Here is a 16018-nt window from a genome sequence, read left to right as displayed (position 1 = left end):
CATGCTCACCTTATAGCACCTGTATTTATACAGAACCACCAGGAGAATAGTCATGACAACAATGACGCTGATCATGATAGCAGCATTCAGAATTGAGTGCAGGGCTCTCTGCCCCACGGTCTCAGTATCTTCCGTGAAGGGGGTATAGATTCTATAATAAAACAAAATACAAAAGCCCAAAGTAAGTATTAATGGATATCTCAAACCACATTCCTCTCCAACACCAGTTTTGTTTCCTTGATTCAACTGGTATCTTATAAGTGACTTTTACCCATCTCAGCAATCTAGCCAAGAATTGTGGAAGCAAATTTGCCATACTCTAAGTGCTTCAAAATAAAAGGAGAGATCTAAAATGTAGAGAGGGGGATTTTTGTGAGCCAGACACTGGCTCCATCTAGTGGATGTTTCAAATTGAAATAATTACTCCTCAAATGTTCTTTGTCCACATTAGCGATTTGTTTAAAGAACTGGATTCTACTACATAAACTACCTGTGCTACAAGTCCTTGTCAAAGGAAAGTGGCTTATGTAATGGCTTACAATTATTTTTTTTATCTACAGGGTGACTGCAACTGGAGTTGTTTTGATACATCACATGTCCATTTTCCCCTTGGTTTCTCATTCACATAAACATACTTTCATTCCAGGTTTCAATGTTCCCAGCTAAAAGAGTTGACTTCTGACTCCCTTACAGTTAGATGTGGCTGAGACAAAGTACGGCCAATGAGTTAAAAGCGGATGTGTTGTGTGGAACTTCTAAGAAAGGCGTTAAATCTGCTGAGAGATGTGTCTTATGTCTTTTTCTCCCCCACTCCACTCCTTCATGCTTCCTGTTGTCTGAATTAAAGCCTGGAGCTCCAGTACTGATAAGGAACTTTGAATAACCTAAAGGATGAAGCCAAAGAAAAAGAAAGGAGCCTGAGTCTTTGATGAATGTGAAGTCACACTACCAATGTGTACTGATCACCCTGTACTGCTCTGTGGGAAAGAGATAAAATATGTACACCATTTAAACCATTTGTTTTGATTTCCTATAATAGGGTCAGGAAACTTCCCGTTAAGGATTAGAGAATACATATTTTAAGTTTTGTGGGTCATATGTTCTCTGTTGCAACCAATGAATCCTGCCATTGTAGTATGAAGGCAGCCATAGGCAATACATAAATTAATGAACCTTATTATGTTCCACTAAAACTTTATTTACAAAAATAGGTGGTGGCAGGCATATATGTCCTATGGGCTATGGCTTGCTAACCCTGTTCTATACTATATAGCCAAAATTAACTAACTTATAGAGATGATATTTCCAGTCTCTTTTGACTGCTGTCACCAACTCTTGCCCCTTATTGTCTTAGCCTTTCTCCCAAAAGGTTAAAAGCTTGGCTTTTAGAATCCCACACAGTTTGCTAATTCAAATTCCAAAATCCACTTAAAACTTTGAGCCCTAATGCCAGCTTGCATTAATTCTTCATCCTTTCATTTAGACATTTTTTTTAACTGAGTAGTTATTATATAACCAGCTGTGGGAACAATCTGCCCTCATAAGCTTTATGATATATAAGAAAATCAGGCATTAAATAATGTAAATAAGTTATATATTTGCATATTGTGACAAGTGGAAAACAAGAGGTTGCTATAAGACAGACTACCTGAAAGGACCTAATTCTGTTATGAGGTTCAGGGAAATTACGTTTGAGGACTTAACATTTAAACAAAGATGAGAAGGATGACAGGAATTCATCCATCAAAGTCAGAAAAGGAAAGAACATTCCAGCAGAACAACAGGAACCAATGGCCCTGAGATGGAGAAGATTAACATTCAACTCTTAACTGCTCAATTTCAAATAAATTCAGCCTTATGAGATATAATTCCGTAACTCTTATTTTCTCTACTTAAAGCATCAAGTAATAAATAACTCCTTATTCTGTCAACTGCTCTGTCAGAGAGGATGAACTCTCTAGCCTTCGTGCCCCTTCAAAGCAGAGGCCTCCAAGGTGATGATGACACACACACTACAAAGAAAAGTCATACTAGCCTTGAGAATAAAAAAAACACTTATACATACAGCTGTCCATCCTTCCGGGTATAGAAGCTGACTGATTTGATGGTAGCCACGACCACCACCATACAGAGAGTCACGGGGACAAAAAGCATGATCACATGTTTGGCGCCGTATTTCAATGTCAGCTCTTCATCTTCTTCATCATCTTGTTCCACCACCTGGTGTGAGCTACCCTGGGGTCGTCCGTTAGATAATGGCTCAGGGTTGCCACGCCGCCGCCTTTCACTGCTGTGCTGTTCTCTACTGTCATTCTAAAAGCAAAAGAGAAACTTTTTTCAAGTCAGACTCAGTAGAATCAAGGTATTCTACAAAAAACAAAAAAATGGAACAATTAGACCTGAGATTAAGAAAAGACCCATCATTACTGGAGTTCTAAAAACTCGAGGAAAGAAAGAATTCACAAGAGGTGTGCAGTTTAGAAGTCTGGATGAATGGAGGCTCTTCAGTAAAGGAACCCAGGTCCTCTCTCTCAGCTGGCTCCTGGTTTGCCTCATTCTCCCCCTCTGTTCTCAATATAATACAATTGTACTCATCCTCTGACACTTGGCTTAAAACTGACATGTATTACATGAGATCATATTTGCTACATCTGCCAGCAGAGTAATCTCACCATTTTCAAAATTATTTTTTTTCCTTGTTCAAATTATGAACTGTTTTCTACCTTTGGTTTCGTATCAGTTATACAAGGAACTATTTCACCTTCATAATTTTTAAGTAGGTTCTAGGATCCAATGTGGGATCTCAAGGTCATGGGATCAAAAGTCACATACTCTACCAACTGAGCCAGCCAGGTGCTACTCACCTTCATTATTAATAAGACTTAAAATTGGGGTGGCTCAGTCGGTTGAACGTCTGCTTTGGCTCAAGTCATGATATTGGGGTCCTAGAATTGAGCCCAGCAGGGAGTCTGCTTTCTCCCTCTGCTCCTCCTCCCACTCTCTTTAAAAAAAAAAAAAATATATATATATATTTTTTTTAAAGATTTAAAATCCTTGTAGTAATACATAAAGGATCTATTATTTCTTACAACTGCATGTAAATCGGGATCCCTGGATGGCGCGGTGGTTTGGCGCCTGCCTTTGGCCCAGGGCGCGATCCTGGAGACCCGGGATCGAATCCCACATCAGGCTCCCGGTGCATGGAGCCTGCTTCTCCCTCTGCCTGTGTCTCTGCCTCTCTCTCTCTCTGTGTGTGACTATCATTAAAAAAAAATTTTAAAAAATTAAAAAAAATTAAAAAAAAAATTAAAAAAAAAACTGCATGTAAATCTACAATTATCTCTAAAAGTTATTCAAAAGATTTTTAAAAATCTTTACAGAGAGAAATTAGGTCTTAAACAATTCTGATGCCCCTCCAGCGAGAGGCATCACCACCTTGCCCTGTATAATGAGGGAACAATAAATATTTGATGAATGATGGCATGAAACTAGAACCTTTCTTACAGTCTATAGTTTCCTCAGTCTCTTAACCCAAACACCAATTTTATCCTTATCCTGGGTTTTCCCTTTCTTACTCTTCAAGTTCAATTTCCTTTTTGGTATTACTGTTCATATCTAAAACTCAACTTTTTGTAAAGAGGAGAGTGAATCTCAAGAGCATTAATAATAACAGTAAAAATAATAGGTAACAGGAGGAAAAGAACAGCACTCCTCCTCCTACATAAGTATAGGAGATGAAAGCAGACTGTCATTGTTGCTTGTAAAATGTAATCAGCCTGGTTAAGAACAGGTTCTCTTAGATCATGTGAGAACATGTAACTCTTTTACTTCATTTCTGACTATTGCGTTTGTTACTGTTATTCATTAAAAATATATTACAATCCTAATAACTGCTTAAAATTATTACAATGTACTGGAGACTGTGATATGTGCTTTACATTAAATTCTCACAGCCACCCCATTATCACTACTTTCTAGGTAGGGAAATAGCCACAGCTAGGAAGCATTACAGAGAGGGTTTAAACCCAGGCATGCTTGACTACAGAAACCAAGCTTTAACCACCTCTCAATGTGCTGTTCACAAGACAACAGGGGAACTCTGCAGACTTAGTGTGGGCTCAGTTGTCTTCTACTTTACTTTGAAGATATTCATCCCATAAATAATTATGAATTCAATATTCCAGGTACTGTGCTATGGCAATACTGAAATTAAAAAGATCTAGATGTTGTTCTTAAGGAGACCATAAGTTAGCTTTAATATAGGCTAAATATTATATCAGAGACATGAATAAAGTGCTGCAGGACTGATCATTCCGTGTGGTCCAGAAAGGCAGCATTAAGATTCCTAAGCAGAAGAGTGAGTGGAAGGTTAATGGGCTCCAAGTGGAGACATGACAGTGGCACAAAGGTATGAAATTAAAAAGCAAGGCCTACTCAGAAAATCAGTGAGTACTCCTAGGCTGGCTGGAGAACACCGTTTGTCAGGGTTGGTGGCAGGAAAAGGTTAGGAACAGGTTTAAAAAATTTCATTTGCCATGCCCAAGGACTTTAGACTTTGTCCTGTAGGCAATAAAAAGTCATAAATTGTTAAGACTGAAGTAGTGACACATTAGATTGTTTCATTTTAAAGAAACCTGACTGCGTGGCAATGAAAAATAGGAGATATATGAGAAAGATACTTCAAAAGAACAGACAGGGCTTTGGGGCAAATTACATGTGAATGGTTAGAAAGGAGTCAAGGATGACTGGAGGTTTCTGGAATAAAGGGTTGACTGGAAAGGTGATGATGGCATTAATAGAGCAGGGAACACAAGATGAGCAGGCAGGAGAAGAGGAGAGCTATTTTAAAAATAGGAAGATAGGTGAGTGTGAGGCACCTGCAACCAGGCAGCAAAGTTCAAGGGTAGAGTTGGGGGGAGCCATTAGTCTCTACAGTTATGGAAATGAATGAAATCTCAAGGAGAGAGTATAGATGGAAAGCAGAACAGTGCAGACTTGTTGGTCATTATGTAATGTAACACCTGTGAAAAGAAAGAGTGGATGATTACCAAGGAGAGAAGTGAATAACCCCTAAGCTTCAGCAGCAGGTGATAGAAAAACCAGCCAAAGAGATTAAGAGAAAAATAAGGGAGAGGGAAGAAACCCCAGGAATCAGTACATCACAGCAGCCAAAGGAGGTTTACATTTCAGAGGTGTCACTGACAGGCAGTATGAGAGCTGAAAAGCCACTGAATTTAGTTATGGGAAGTTGGCCAATATTTTTACAAAAGTAAAACAGTTAAGAGGGAAATAAGATCATAAATTATAACAAACTGGAGGATGAATGGAAACAGAAGTTAAAAGCAATCATTCTTTGAAGCAAAAAGAATAAAAGATGTGACAACAGAAAGGATTCACATTTGAAAACATTTTAGGGACATTAGACTTTAGCATACTCATCAGGTCAAAGAACAAGTAAAACCAGCAGAAGAGATTGAGGATACAAGACAGGGAGATAACTCATGGAACAGAGCAGGTGATAAATGGAGGTGAATAGGAGAGAAGAGTTGGCTTTACAAAGGAAGTGGTGCCCTCTACCTCAGTCTGGAGTTCGGGAGTAGCTCTTTGACCTCACAGAGAAAATATTTATGAAGAGTTAAACCTTATGAGGAATGGAAAGGAAACTATTACAAAGCACAAAAGGAAAAAAAAACAACAACAAAGCACAAAAGGTAGAAATGTATACACCACTCAATAAGATAATCTTTGCTGAACACAAGTCATTGGAGTGACCAAAGTCCAGCTGGAAGACAATGTAGGCTCTGGAGGATAGGGACACAGTGCGAAGGCTGGAAAGCAGAGAGTTGAGGCAATTCATATTTCTATTTTCTTTGAGGGAGGTGACTAAGTCACGTGCTAAGAATGTTTTGTGACTAATGTTCAGCAATACAATTATGAACTTAAGGCGTTGATTACTGTGCAGTATAAACCAAAATACAATAATAGCTCTCTTTATATAGTATTTGATAATTTACTAAGCATGCTCACATTATTTCTTTTTAAGGTTTTATTTATTTATTCATGAGAGACACACAGAGAGAAAGGCAGAGACACAGGCAGAGGGAGAAGCAAGCTCCATGCAAGGAGCCCAATGTGGGACTCGATTCTGGAACCCTGGGATCACACCCTGAGCCAAAGGCAGCCGCTCAACCGCTGAGCCACCCAGGCGTCGTCCCATCATTTATTCTTTTCATATATTCAGAGGTTTTGATAGATGAACATTAAAACAATTTGTCCAAAATCTCAAGGCCACAAAATAGCAGAGGCAGGAATCAAATTCTTGTCTCTTGCTTCGAAATCTATGTTCCTTCTATGGTACCACAGCTGTCCTATTAGGCTACATGAACAGTTTAATTGGGTAAGTCTGGCATGAAAGAAGCAATCATAATAGGTTTATTCACAGTACTCAACTGGATGTTCTGGTTTATAATGAACATTAACTAACCCCACCCTGCCCCACCCTTGAAGCTGATATGGGATGCTAGAGCACTTGTGTAGTGTATCCTTTCTCTTTACAGCACTTTGGATACTATTTTTAAAATCGACTATATGTTTTAATTTCTTTAAAATACAATATATTTAAACAGGTAAAATTATCACATGGTTCTAAAGTCAAAGAATATAAGAAGGAATAACATTTTTAAAATCTCTCACGGAACTCTCTACTTAGTTGTCTAATGCCCCAGGTTACCACTGTCATTGTTCTCTGTGGTTTCCTGATGTATATACAAGCAAATTACAAAAACATATTCTCATTCCCCCCTTTTACACAAATGGTAGCACAACAAATGCACTCTCCTGCACTTTGCTTTCTTTGCTTAACTATGTTATCTTAGAGATTTTTTTTACATATCAGTACAGAAAGTACATCCTTATTCTTTGGAAAAAAAAAAAAAAGTTTAAACCAGCTACATAATCAGTGGATGAATGTATCATAACTATGCCAATCCCCTAAAGATGGATATTTAACTTGCTTCCAGCTTTTCTTTTTTTATTAAAGTCTTTTTTTTTTTAATTTTTATTTATTTACGATAGTCACACAGAGAGAAAGAGAGGCAGAGACATAGGCAGAGGGAGAAGCAGGCTCCATGAACCGGGAGCCTGACGTGGGATTCGATCCCGGGTCTCCAAGATCGCGCCCTGAGCCCCAGGCAGGTGCTAAACTGCTGCGCCACCCAGGGATCCCTATTAAAGTCTTTATTTAAATTCAATTTAGTTAAATATACTGTATTATTAGTTTTAGGGGTAGAATTTATTTTTTTTTTAATTTTTATTTATGATAGTCACAGAGAGAGAGAGACAGAGAGAGAGAAAGAGAGAGAGGCAGAGACATAGGCAGAGGGAGAAGCAGGCTCCATGCACCGGGAGCCCGACATGGGATTCGATCCCGGGTCTCCAGGATCCTGCCCTGGGCCAAAGGCAGGCGCTAAACCGCTGCACCACCCAGGGATCCCATACGGGTAGAATTTAGTGATTCATCAGCTGTATATCACATCCAGTGTTCATTTACATCAAGTGCCTTATTTTTCCTTCCCTTCATCTACGGACATCTGTTTTGTTAAATTCCACGTATGAGTAAAATGATATGGTATTTGTTTTTTTTCTTATTTTTTTTTTTAGCATAGTACCCTCTAGTTCCATCCACTTCTTTGCAAATGGCAAGATTTCACTCTTTTTGATGGCTGAGTAATATTCTATTGTATACATATATACCACATCTTCCTTATCCATTAATCTGTCGATGGAGTGCTGGGCTCTTTCCATATAGCTGCTATCAACATGCTTCCAACTTCTTGCCATTTACAAACAGTGCTGCAATAAATGCCCCCTATAAGTGATTTCACAAGTACAGAGCATATCTATAGGGTAAGTTTCCTTAAGTAAAACTGCTAGGTCAAAGTATATATGATACATATATGTATATATGATACATATTGCCAAATCACCCTCCCAATGGGTTGTACCATTTTAAAGACTCAGCAGTAGAGGAGATTCCTATTTCAAAAGGCTCTACCAACAGAGTAAACTATGAAATGCTTGGATTTTTACCAATCTGATAGGTTAAATATGCGAACATGGTGTAACTTCTTTTATTATTGAAAAGGATGAATGCTTTTTTTTCTATGAACTAAGTATTCATACCATTTACCATTGGCTTATGGTACTTAGAACCATATCTGGCTTATAGTGCTTTTAGTTTCTAGGTTTAATTATACTTATTAATTTTTTAAAAAGTGAATGCCAGGGATACAGCAGTTGAAAAGACAGATAAGGTCTCTGCTGTCATGAACTGATCTCAAGCAGGAGGAGAGAGATAATAAATAAGATGTGGGATAATACTAAAACAGGGTGATGTGATTTAAAAAAAAACAAACAAACAAACAAAAAAACTTGGGATGGGACTACTTTTAGATAGCGTAGCCAGAGAGTATCTTTCTGAGGAAGTGACATTTGAACTGAGACCAAAAGGATGAAAAGATGTGAAAGGCCTATTGTAGAGTAAGGGATCAATTCATCAGGTCAGAGGTGTCCAAACCCTGCACATTCCAAAGAAAGATTTGGCTGGTTCCTAGAGATAACCTCTAAGCCCTTGAAGAATGTTTTTATTTACATGAGGCTCTGGGCCACACTGCTAACAATGTGATCTATGAAGGTCTTGGGCCACAAAGTATCTGCTTGACTTTGGGAGGGGCCAGAGAACTATGGTCAGTCATGTCTACAGGATCAGCCCCTAATAAAACTCCTGGACACCAAAGCTTAAATAAGTGTCCTGGTCAGCAATACTCTGTTTATGATGTCACATACTGTTCCTGGGAGAATTGAGCACAGTTCTACAACTCCACTAGCAGAAAAAAACTGGAAGCTCTTGCCTGGTATCTCTTGGACTCTGCCCTACAATGCGTTTAACTGCTAATTTTAATTTGTATTCTTTCTCTGTAATAAACTATAACCAGTGAACATAACAGCTTTTCTGAGTTTTGTGAGTCCTTCTAACTATTCACTTAATATAAGCATGATCCTAGAGAGCCCCAAATATACTTGTACACTGAAAATGACAAAATATGTGCTAAGAGAAATTAAAGAACAAAAGCAGATAGACAAGACTATATCAAACTTTAAAACCTCTTTGTATCAAAAAAACAATCAACAGAGTAAAAAGGAAATCACACAGTAGGAGAAAATATCTGCAAATCATGTATCTGATAAGGGGTAAATATCCAGAATACATAAAGAACTCTTACAGCTCAATAACAAAAAACAAATAATCTGATTTTAAAATGGGCAAAGGACTTAAATAGATATTTCTCCAAAGGACATATACAAAAGACCAATAAGCATATGAAAAGATGTTCAAGATCACTAATCATTAGAGAATAAAAATCAAAATGACAATAAGATACCATCTTATACCCATTAGGATGGCTACTATCAAAAAAATAAAAGTGGGTCACCTGGGTGGCTCAGTTGATTGTCTGCCTTTGGCTCAGTTAGTGATCCCAGGGTCCTGGGATCAAGTCCTGCACTGGGCTCCCTGTGGGGGAAGACTGCTTCTCTCTCTGCCTATGTCTCTGCCTTTCTATGTCTCTCACAAATAAATAAATAAAATATTTTTAAAAATTAAAAAAAAAATAAAAAGGATTAGTGAGGATGCAAAGAAACTGAAACCCTTGTGCACTACTGGTGGGAATGTAAAATGGTGTGGCTATTATAGACAAAAGATTAATAACAATTAACATATGATCCAATCAGATGACACCCAAAAAAAGAGCCACAAAAGAAAAAATTGATAGAGACTTCCATCAATATCTAAACTGACCTATTCCCACTTCTCAAAAAAATACTGTTAAGAAAATAAAAAGACAAGACATAAACTCGGAGAAAATATTTGTAAAGCATATATATTGTAGAGGACTTATCCACAATATATAAAGAACTCTCAAAATTCACTAAGAAAACAAAGTACTCAATTTAAAAATTGGGAAAGAGTTTGGAACAGACAATTCACCAAAGATATCAGTAAGCACATGAAAAGATACTTAACATCATTATTCAAAAAAAGGTAAATTAAAACCACAAAGAGATATTACTACATACCCTCTCAAATGGCTAGAAAAGTAAAAAGACTGCACCAAGTGTATCAAGAAGCATAAGAACTAGAACTCTTAAAAAAAAAAAAAAAAAAAAGAACTAGAACTCATACAATGCAGGTACAGAAATCTACAACAAATTTGGAAAATGTTTTGGCAGTATCTTAAAAAGTTAAATATACCTCTATTCAATTGGATCATATTCTACTCTTAGGTATTTGCTCAAAATAAACGAAAGCATATGTATTCATGAATGTCCATAACAGCCTTACTGGTAACAACTTCAAACTGGAAACAACACGAGTACCCATGAACAAGTAAATGGATAAAAAACTGTAGTATATCCATATAATGGAATACAACTCAGCAGTAAAAAAGAATAAACTATTGATACATGCTATGCCACTGGTGAAATCTCAAAATAATTCGAATAAATGAAAGAAGCCAGACAAAGAGTATACACTATATGATTTCAATTGTGCAAAAGTCTAGGAAATGAAAACTAGACGATGGTGATAAAAACTTTATCAGTAGTTGCCTAGGGATGAGCAGTAGCTGCAGAGAGGCAAAAGAGACAAACTGCAAAGAAATGTGAGGAAGCTTGGGGAGTGATTAAGCTCATTATCTTGACTGCTGTGGTGGTTTTAAGGGTATATATACAAATATCAAAATGTATCAAATTGTATACTTTAAGTATGGGTGGTTTACTGAATGCCAATTATACTTCAATTAAAAAAAAAGTATCTTTGCTCAAAAGGGGTGTATAGGTGCTCTGAAACTATTAGCTGACACTAGAACTACCAAGAGATTTCCAAAATGGAAAATCCTGGCAGCTAAATATTAGTATGATGACTTAGCATTATTTTTAAAGCTAATTTTTTTAAAAAACTTTTTTTTATTATGGAGAAAGTTAAGACAAATACCGTCAGAAGCATAAAATGGAAGTCCCATGTGCACTTTACTCATAGCTTCAATTACTACCAGCTCGGGGCTAATCTTATTCCACTTACTTTCCCATACACCTTGCCCCCTCTAGTATTATTCTGAGGCAAATTCGGACATATCATTTCCTTCCTAAATATTTTAGCATATACCTCTAAAGATTAAGAATATAAGGGGCTTCTGTGTATGTAGCTTGATGGGTCATTACTGGCTTAAAAAAAAAAAAAAAAAAAAAAAAAAAGATGGGGATCCCTGGGTGGTTCAGCGGTTTAGCGCCTGCCTTTGGCCCAGGGCGTGATCCTGGGGTCCCGGGATCGAGTCCCACGTCGGGTTCCCGGCATGGAGCCTGCTTCTCCCTCCTCCTGTGTCTCTGCCTCTCTCTATATATATATGTCTCTCATAAATAATAAATAAATAAGTTAAAAAAAAAGACTACTTTTTGGAGACGTTTTAGGTTCACAGCAAAACTGAGCACAAGGAGAGTTCACTTATACCCTTGCCCCCACACAGCTGCCACTACCCCCACCCCCACTGCTATCACCATCCTACACCAGACTGGTACACTTCTACAATCAACGAGTCTATATTTACATGCCATTATCACCCAAAGTCCATAGTTTATGTTAGGGTTCACTCTTGATGTTACACATTCCATGGGTTTTGAAAAATGTATAATAACATGTATCCATCATAGTACCATTTGGAATAGTTCCACTGTCCTAAAATTCCTCTGAATTCTGCCTATTTATTTCTCCCTTCCCTATTACAACTTTGGGCAACCACTGATCTTTTTACTGCCTCCATAGTTTTTGCCTTTAAAAGCTATTTTTAAGGTTTAGAAAAACAAGTGCTGTAGCCATTATAAATGATTTCATTTCAGTGGCAGAAGGAAGGATTACTCACTATATAAATGTTGTAAGTGTCAGGGAGGGTGGAGTCCTATGGGAAGTGGTTAAGTATGTGGGAAGTCAGTTCCTACGAAGCCAGATTCCCCAGGACTCCTACACCACTAAGTCAGAGGCTTCGTTTTAATTCTTTCTCCCTTCTCCTTAAAAAAAATTTTTTTTTAGATTTTATTTATTAGAGACACACACACAGGCAGAGGGAGAAGCAGTCTCCACGCAGGGAGCCAGACGTGGGACTCGATCCTGGGCTGAAGGCGGCGCTAAATCGCTAAGCCACCAGGGCTGCCCCCTTCTCCTTACTTTAAAACATGATGCAAATACAAGTCCAGCCACCAAAAGCATGTGGACCTCAAGCAAAGGAGAATACTTCTCAAGCAGCAAAAATTGTGGAGATGTTTTAAATACAGTGTAGTACTTGTTGTTGTTTTTAAATCTTGTTTTCTGCTTGCCTTTTTTAAGTCTTATTTTTATAATTGAAAGATTATAAACATAATAGGGATCCCTGGGTGGCGCAGTGGTTTAGCGCCTGCCCTTGGCCCAGGGCACGATCCTGGAGACCCGGGATCAAATCCCACATCGGGCTCCTGGTACATGGAGCCTGCTTCTCCCTCTGCCTATGTCTCTGCCTCTCTCTCTCTCTCTCTCTCTCTCTCTCTCTGTGTGACTATCATAAATAAATAAAAATTAAAAAGAAAAGAACCACCACCATAATCTAAAAAAAAAAAAAAAGATTATAAACAAAATAAACATTTTTTAGAAGTTTTAAGAAGTGTCACAAACTTTTGTTTCTAACGTGGTGTCCTCCCTAATCCTTGCCCCACAAAAGGAACATGGTGAGCAATCTTAAGTATTTTCAGATTTAATTTTGTTTTTTTTAAGTAAGCTCTACACCCAATGTGGGACTTAAACTCACAACAGAGATCAAGAGGCACATGCTCTACTGAGTGAAGCAGCCAAGCACCCATACTTCTAGATTTTTTTAAAGCCATGTTCTATAATTTGATTATGCTTAATAATACTTCAGATAATACCTTTTTATGCCAGTATATTAAACCTCAATCTTAACTACTATAATAGCAGCACAGTAATGACACTGATGATAATAACTGCTAAGATTTATTGACCCTTGTATGTGCTAGACACTATGCTAAGCACTTCAGGTGAGTAATAAACTTTGAGTTCATTAATATTATAAACTTCATTTAACAGATAAAGAAACTAAAGCTTCAAGGCTAGATAATTTGCCAAAAATCACAGAGCTAAGAAGGTCTAGAGCAGCAATTCTAATTCAGAGTTTGTCAAATCCTATTAACCATTACCTTATAGTACTGACTAGATAAACCATAAGTAACCTAAGATTGAAATGATCTCAAAATTCTCATTGTTACCCATAATATTTCATCAAATATGTCGGTCTACATTTTTTGGCATTCTTGTGGTAATATTTTTATAGGATAAAATTCTAAAAGTGGAAATCCTAAGTCAAAGGTATATGCATTTTTAGATTTAATTGCCAAATTATTTCCAAAAGGCCTGTGTATCTGCAGACTTGACAACTTGCCTCCAAATAAAAAGAAATTAAACTCCCATGAGCAGCACATGTCAATGCCTATTTCCCCCGAATTTTGGTAGCAATGCTTTTTTTCTTAAGATTTTATTTAATTTTTTAGAAATAATCGCTATACCCAATGTGGGGCTTAAACTTACAACCCAGAGATCCAGAGTCATAGGTTCTACTGACTGAGCCACTTGCAATGGGTTTTATTCCTTGCTCACTGGTAGGTAAAAACAAAACCTTTTCATTTCTGTTTCTTATTACTAGGAAGGCTGATCAACTAGTCTTTTCATATATTTATTGACATTTATATTTCTTCTTCCTCTTCCTTATATATTGCTCATATCTTTTGGCAATGCTGTTACTGGGTTGTTTATGTTCCTTTTGACTTTGTAAGAATTCTTTGTATCTTAAGATATACCTGTCAGTATGCATTATAAAGCCTGTGCCAGTTTATTTTTTTACTTTATTCATGGTAGTTTATTGCCACACTTAAGTTTATAGTTTTATATTACTGAATATGAATGTAATGATTTTGAGGAAAATAACTTCTTACTATACCCCAAAACCTAATGATTTTTCAACATACATAATTACACAGTTACAATGAATGGTCACAAATATCATGTCCTGCTTTCTTAATCTAATATTACTACTTCATGTTTACACTTCCATGTAATAACTGTCACCATGTCTAAAAAGTTACATTTCAGTATGCTGATATGCTTACTGTCTGCATATTATTTATTTACTTAAAATGAATATTTATTTATAATAAAAAGCAACAATCCTATAAGACTATCCTATTAGATACTGTTTGGATTTCTACATTTAGAAATGTGAAGCTCCTGAGCCTGTACTATACGAAAAACTAGAAGAGAAGCTTAACTGAAGAACTGGCAACTTATGTGGAACACTTGAAAATATTTATTAATCATAGGCAACATGTTTCCAACAACACACAGAATTCCATCCAGCACCTGGCCAAGCTTCATGATTGGCCAAGCTTCAGGATTCCCTGAAGTTAGAGCTTTAACTATTACTCTAACAGAAAGGAAGGCTGTCATTTCCCTGAAGAGCTGATACAACTTTTAAAGGAAACATTTAATATTTATGGGGTTGTTGTGTTATGCTTGAACTTAGGGTGTTTTTTGCTGGTTTGTTTTTAACAAATTCTTAAGATCTGTGCCCAGGATTTCTGACCACTCTCATGCAGAACCAAGCATTTTCCTCTGGAAGTCACGGAGACTAAGTTTTCTTTCTCCTTACTTCACTTTGACATACCTAGGAAATCAGATTCATTACTATAAATACTATAATAACACTCTCAAAGGCTTAGTGGGCCCGATTCAGTTTAAATTTAGATCACTCCTTTCATTTATTTTCTCAAGGTCCCAAGTACTTAAACACTAAATAGCTTATAGATCTGTCCACTGTTTAATTTTATAGAATTTCTCACACTTAAAAAAAGTGACCCATCATCATTTAATAAAGTTAGTTCTGCCAGTCTATGGTTTGCTAACAACTTAATAAAGTTATTTGCATTTAATGTTTTAAATTAAAAAAAAAACAATGCAGATAACCTTCATTTATAATGATTAAACATATATATATATTTTTTTTTTTTTTTAAACTGGGGCTTTTTTTTCCCCCCAATGTGAGGTTTGAACTCACAACTCTGAGATCAAGACCTGAAGAGTCTTGGAGACTCTTGGAAAGAGTTGGAGGCTTAACTGAATGAGCCACCCACACACCCCAAGACCAAACATACTTTAATGCTATAAATTTAGCAGTTGAAGGTAATGGACTTAACACAAGTTTTCTTCAGCAATTGCTTTATATAGAGAATCATTATTGATCTCTCAATGGATTACTACTTTAAAGCTTTTTTAGTTATAAAAATGGCTGATTTTTTTCCTATTATAAGTCAAAAAGGCTGCTGCTGACAATTTCTTTATGGTCTAGGAAATTTGGGTCAGAATAAACTAATATGAATAAAAATATTGAATAGTCAACTTATAAATCTGATCATTTTTCTCTAATGTCACTTTCACTTTATTTCTTTACTCAAATATACTGGTTCCCAAAACCTAGACCAAAAGTATTGATAAGATCTGAGAATGGGTCAGAAATGCAAATTCTGTGGCCCCACCTCAGACTAACAGAATCAGTAACTTTGGGTTTGGGGAGCCAGAGAATTTTTATTGACAGCTCTTTAAGGGGATTCCAACGTACACGAGGTTTGAAAAATCACTGCTCTAATACACATTTTTAAAAAGTTAATTAACAATATAAACAAATCTTAAGTCTTACTGTTTAAAAAATCTACTTTTTTGTGTCTTAGAAAAGGTCTCAGCTAATCTACATAAAAGGTGTAAGTCTCCACAAAATCAAAATATAAATTTTCACTATTCTGAAGTTTATATTTTCAATTTCCTCTAGTTTTAGTATATTATTATCATGTCAGCTGAAATGGAGGCTGACTTCTG

General features: G+C 36.7%; 1 protein-coding gene across 5 annotated transcripts in view; it reads right to left on the bottom strand.

Moving 5' to 3' along the window:
* Positions 1-16018, bottom strand: part of PSEN1 (presenilin 1) — a 79423-nt gene that overhangs the window by 44474 nt on the left and 18931 nt on the right. For all 5 annotated transcript variants that reach the window (XM_025444152.3, XM_025444155.3, XM_049113692.1 and 2 more), the window contains exons 4-5: positions 2066-2313; positions 10-151 (exon numbers count right to left, since the gene is read on the bottom strand). In XM_025444152.3, the coding sequence (XP_025299937.1) occupies positions 10-151; positions 2066-2313 (390 nt within the window). The remainder of the gene's footprint in view (positions 1-9; positions 152-2065; positions 2314-16018) is intronic.

Source organism: Canis lupus, chromosome 8, assembly GCF_003254725.2.
Source record: "Canis lupus dingo isolate Sandy chromosome 8, ASM325472v2, whole genome shotgun sequence".
In the NCBI taxonomy this organism is placed as follows: Eukaryota; Metazoa; Chordata; class Mammalia; order Carnivora; family Canidae; genus Canis; species Canis lupus.
Note: the sequence above shows the minus strand (reverse complement) of the source record. Positions and strands in the feature narration are given on the sequence as shown.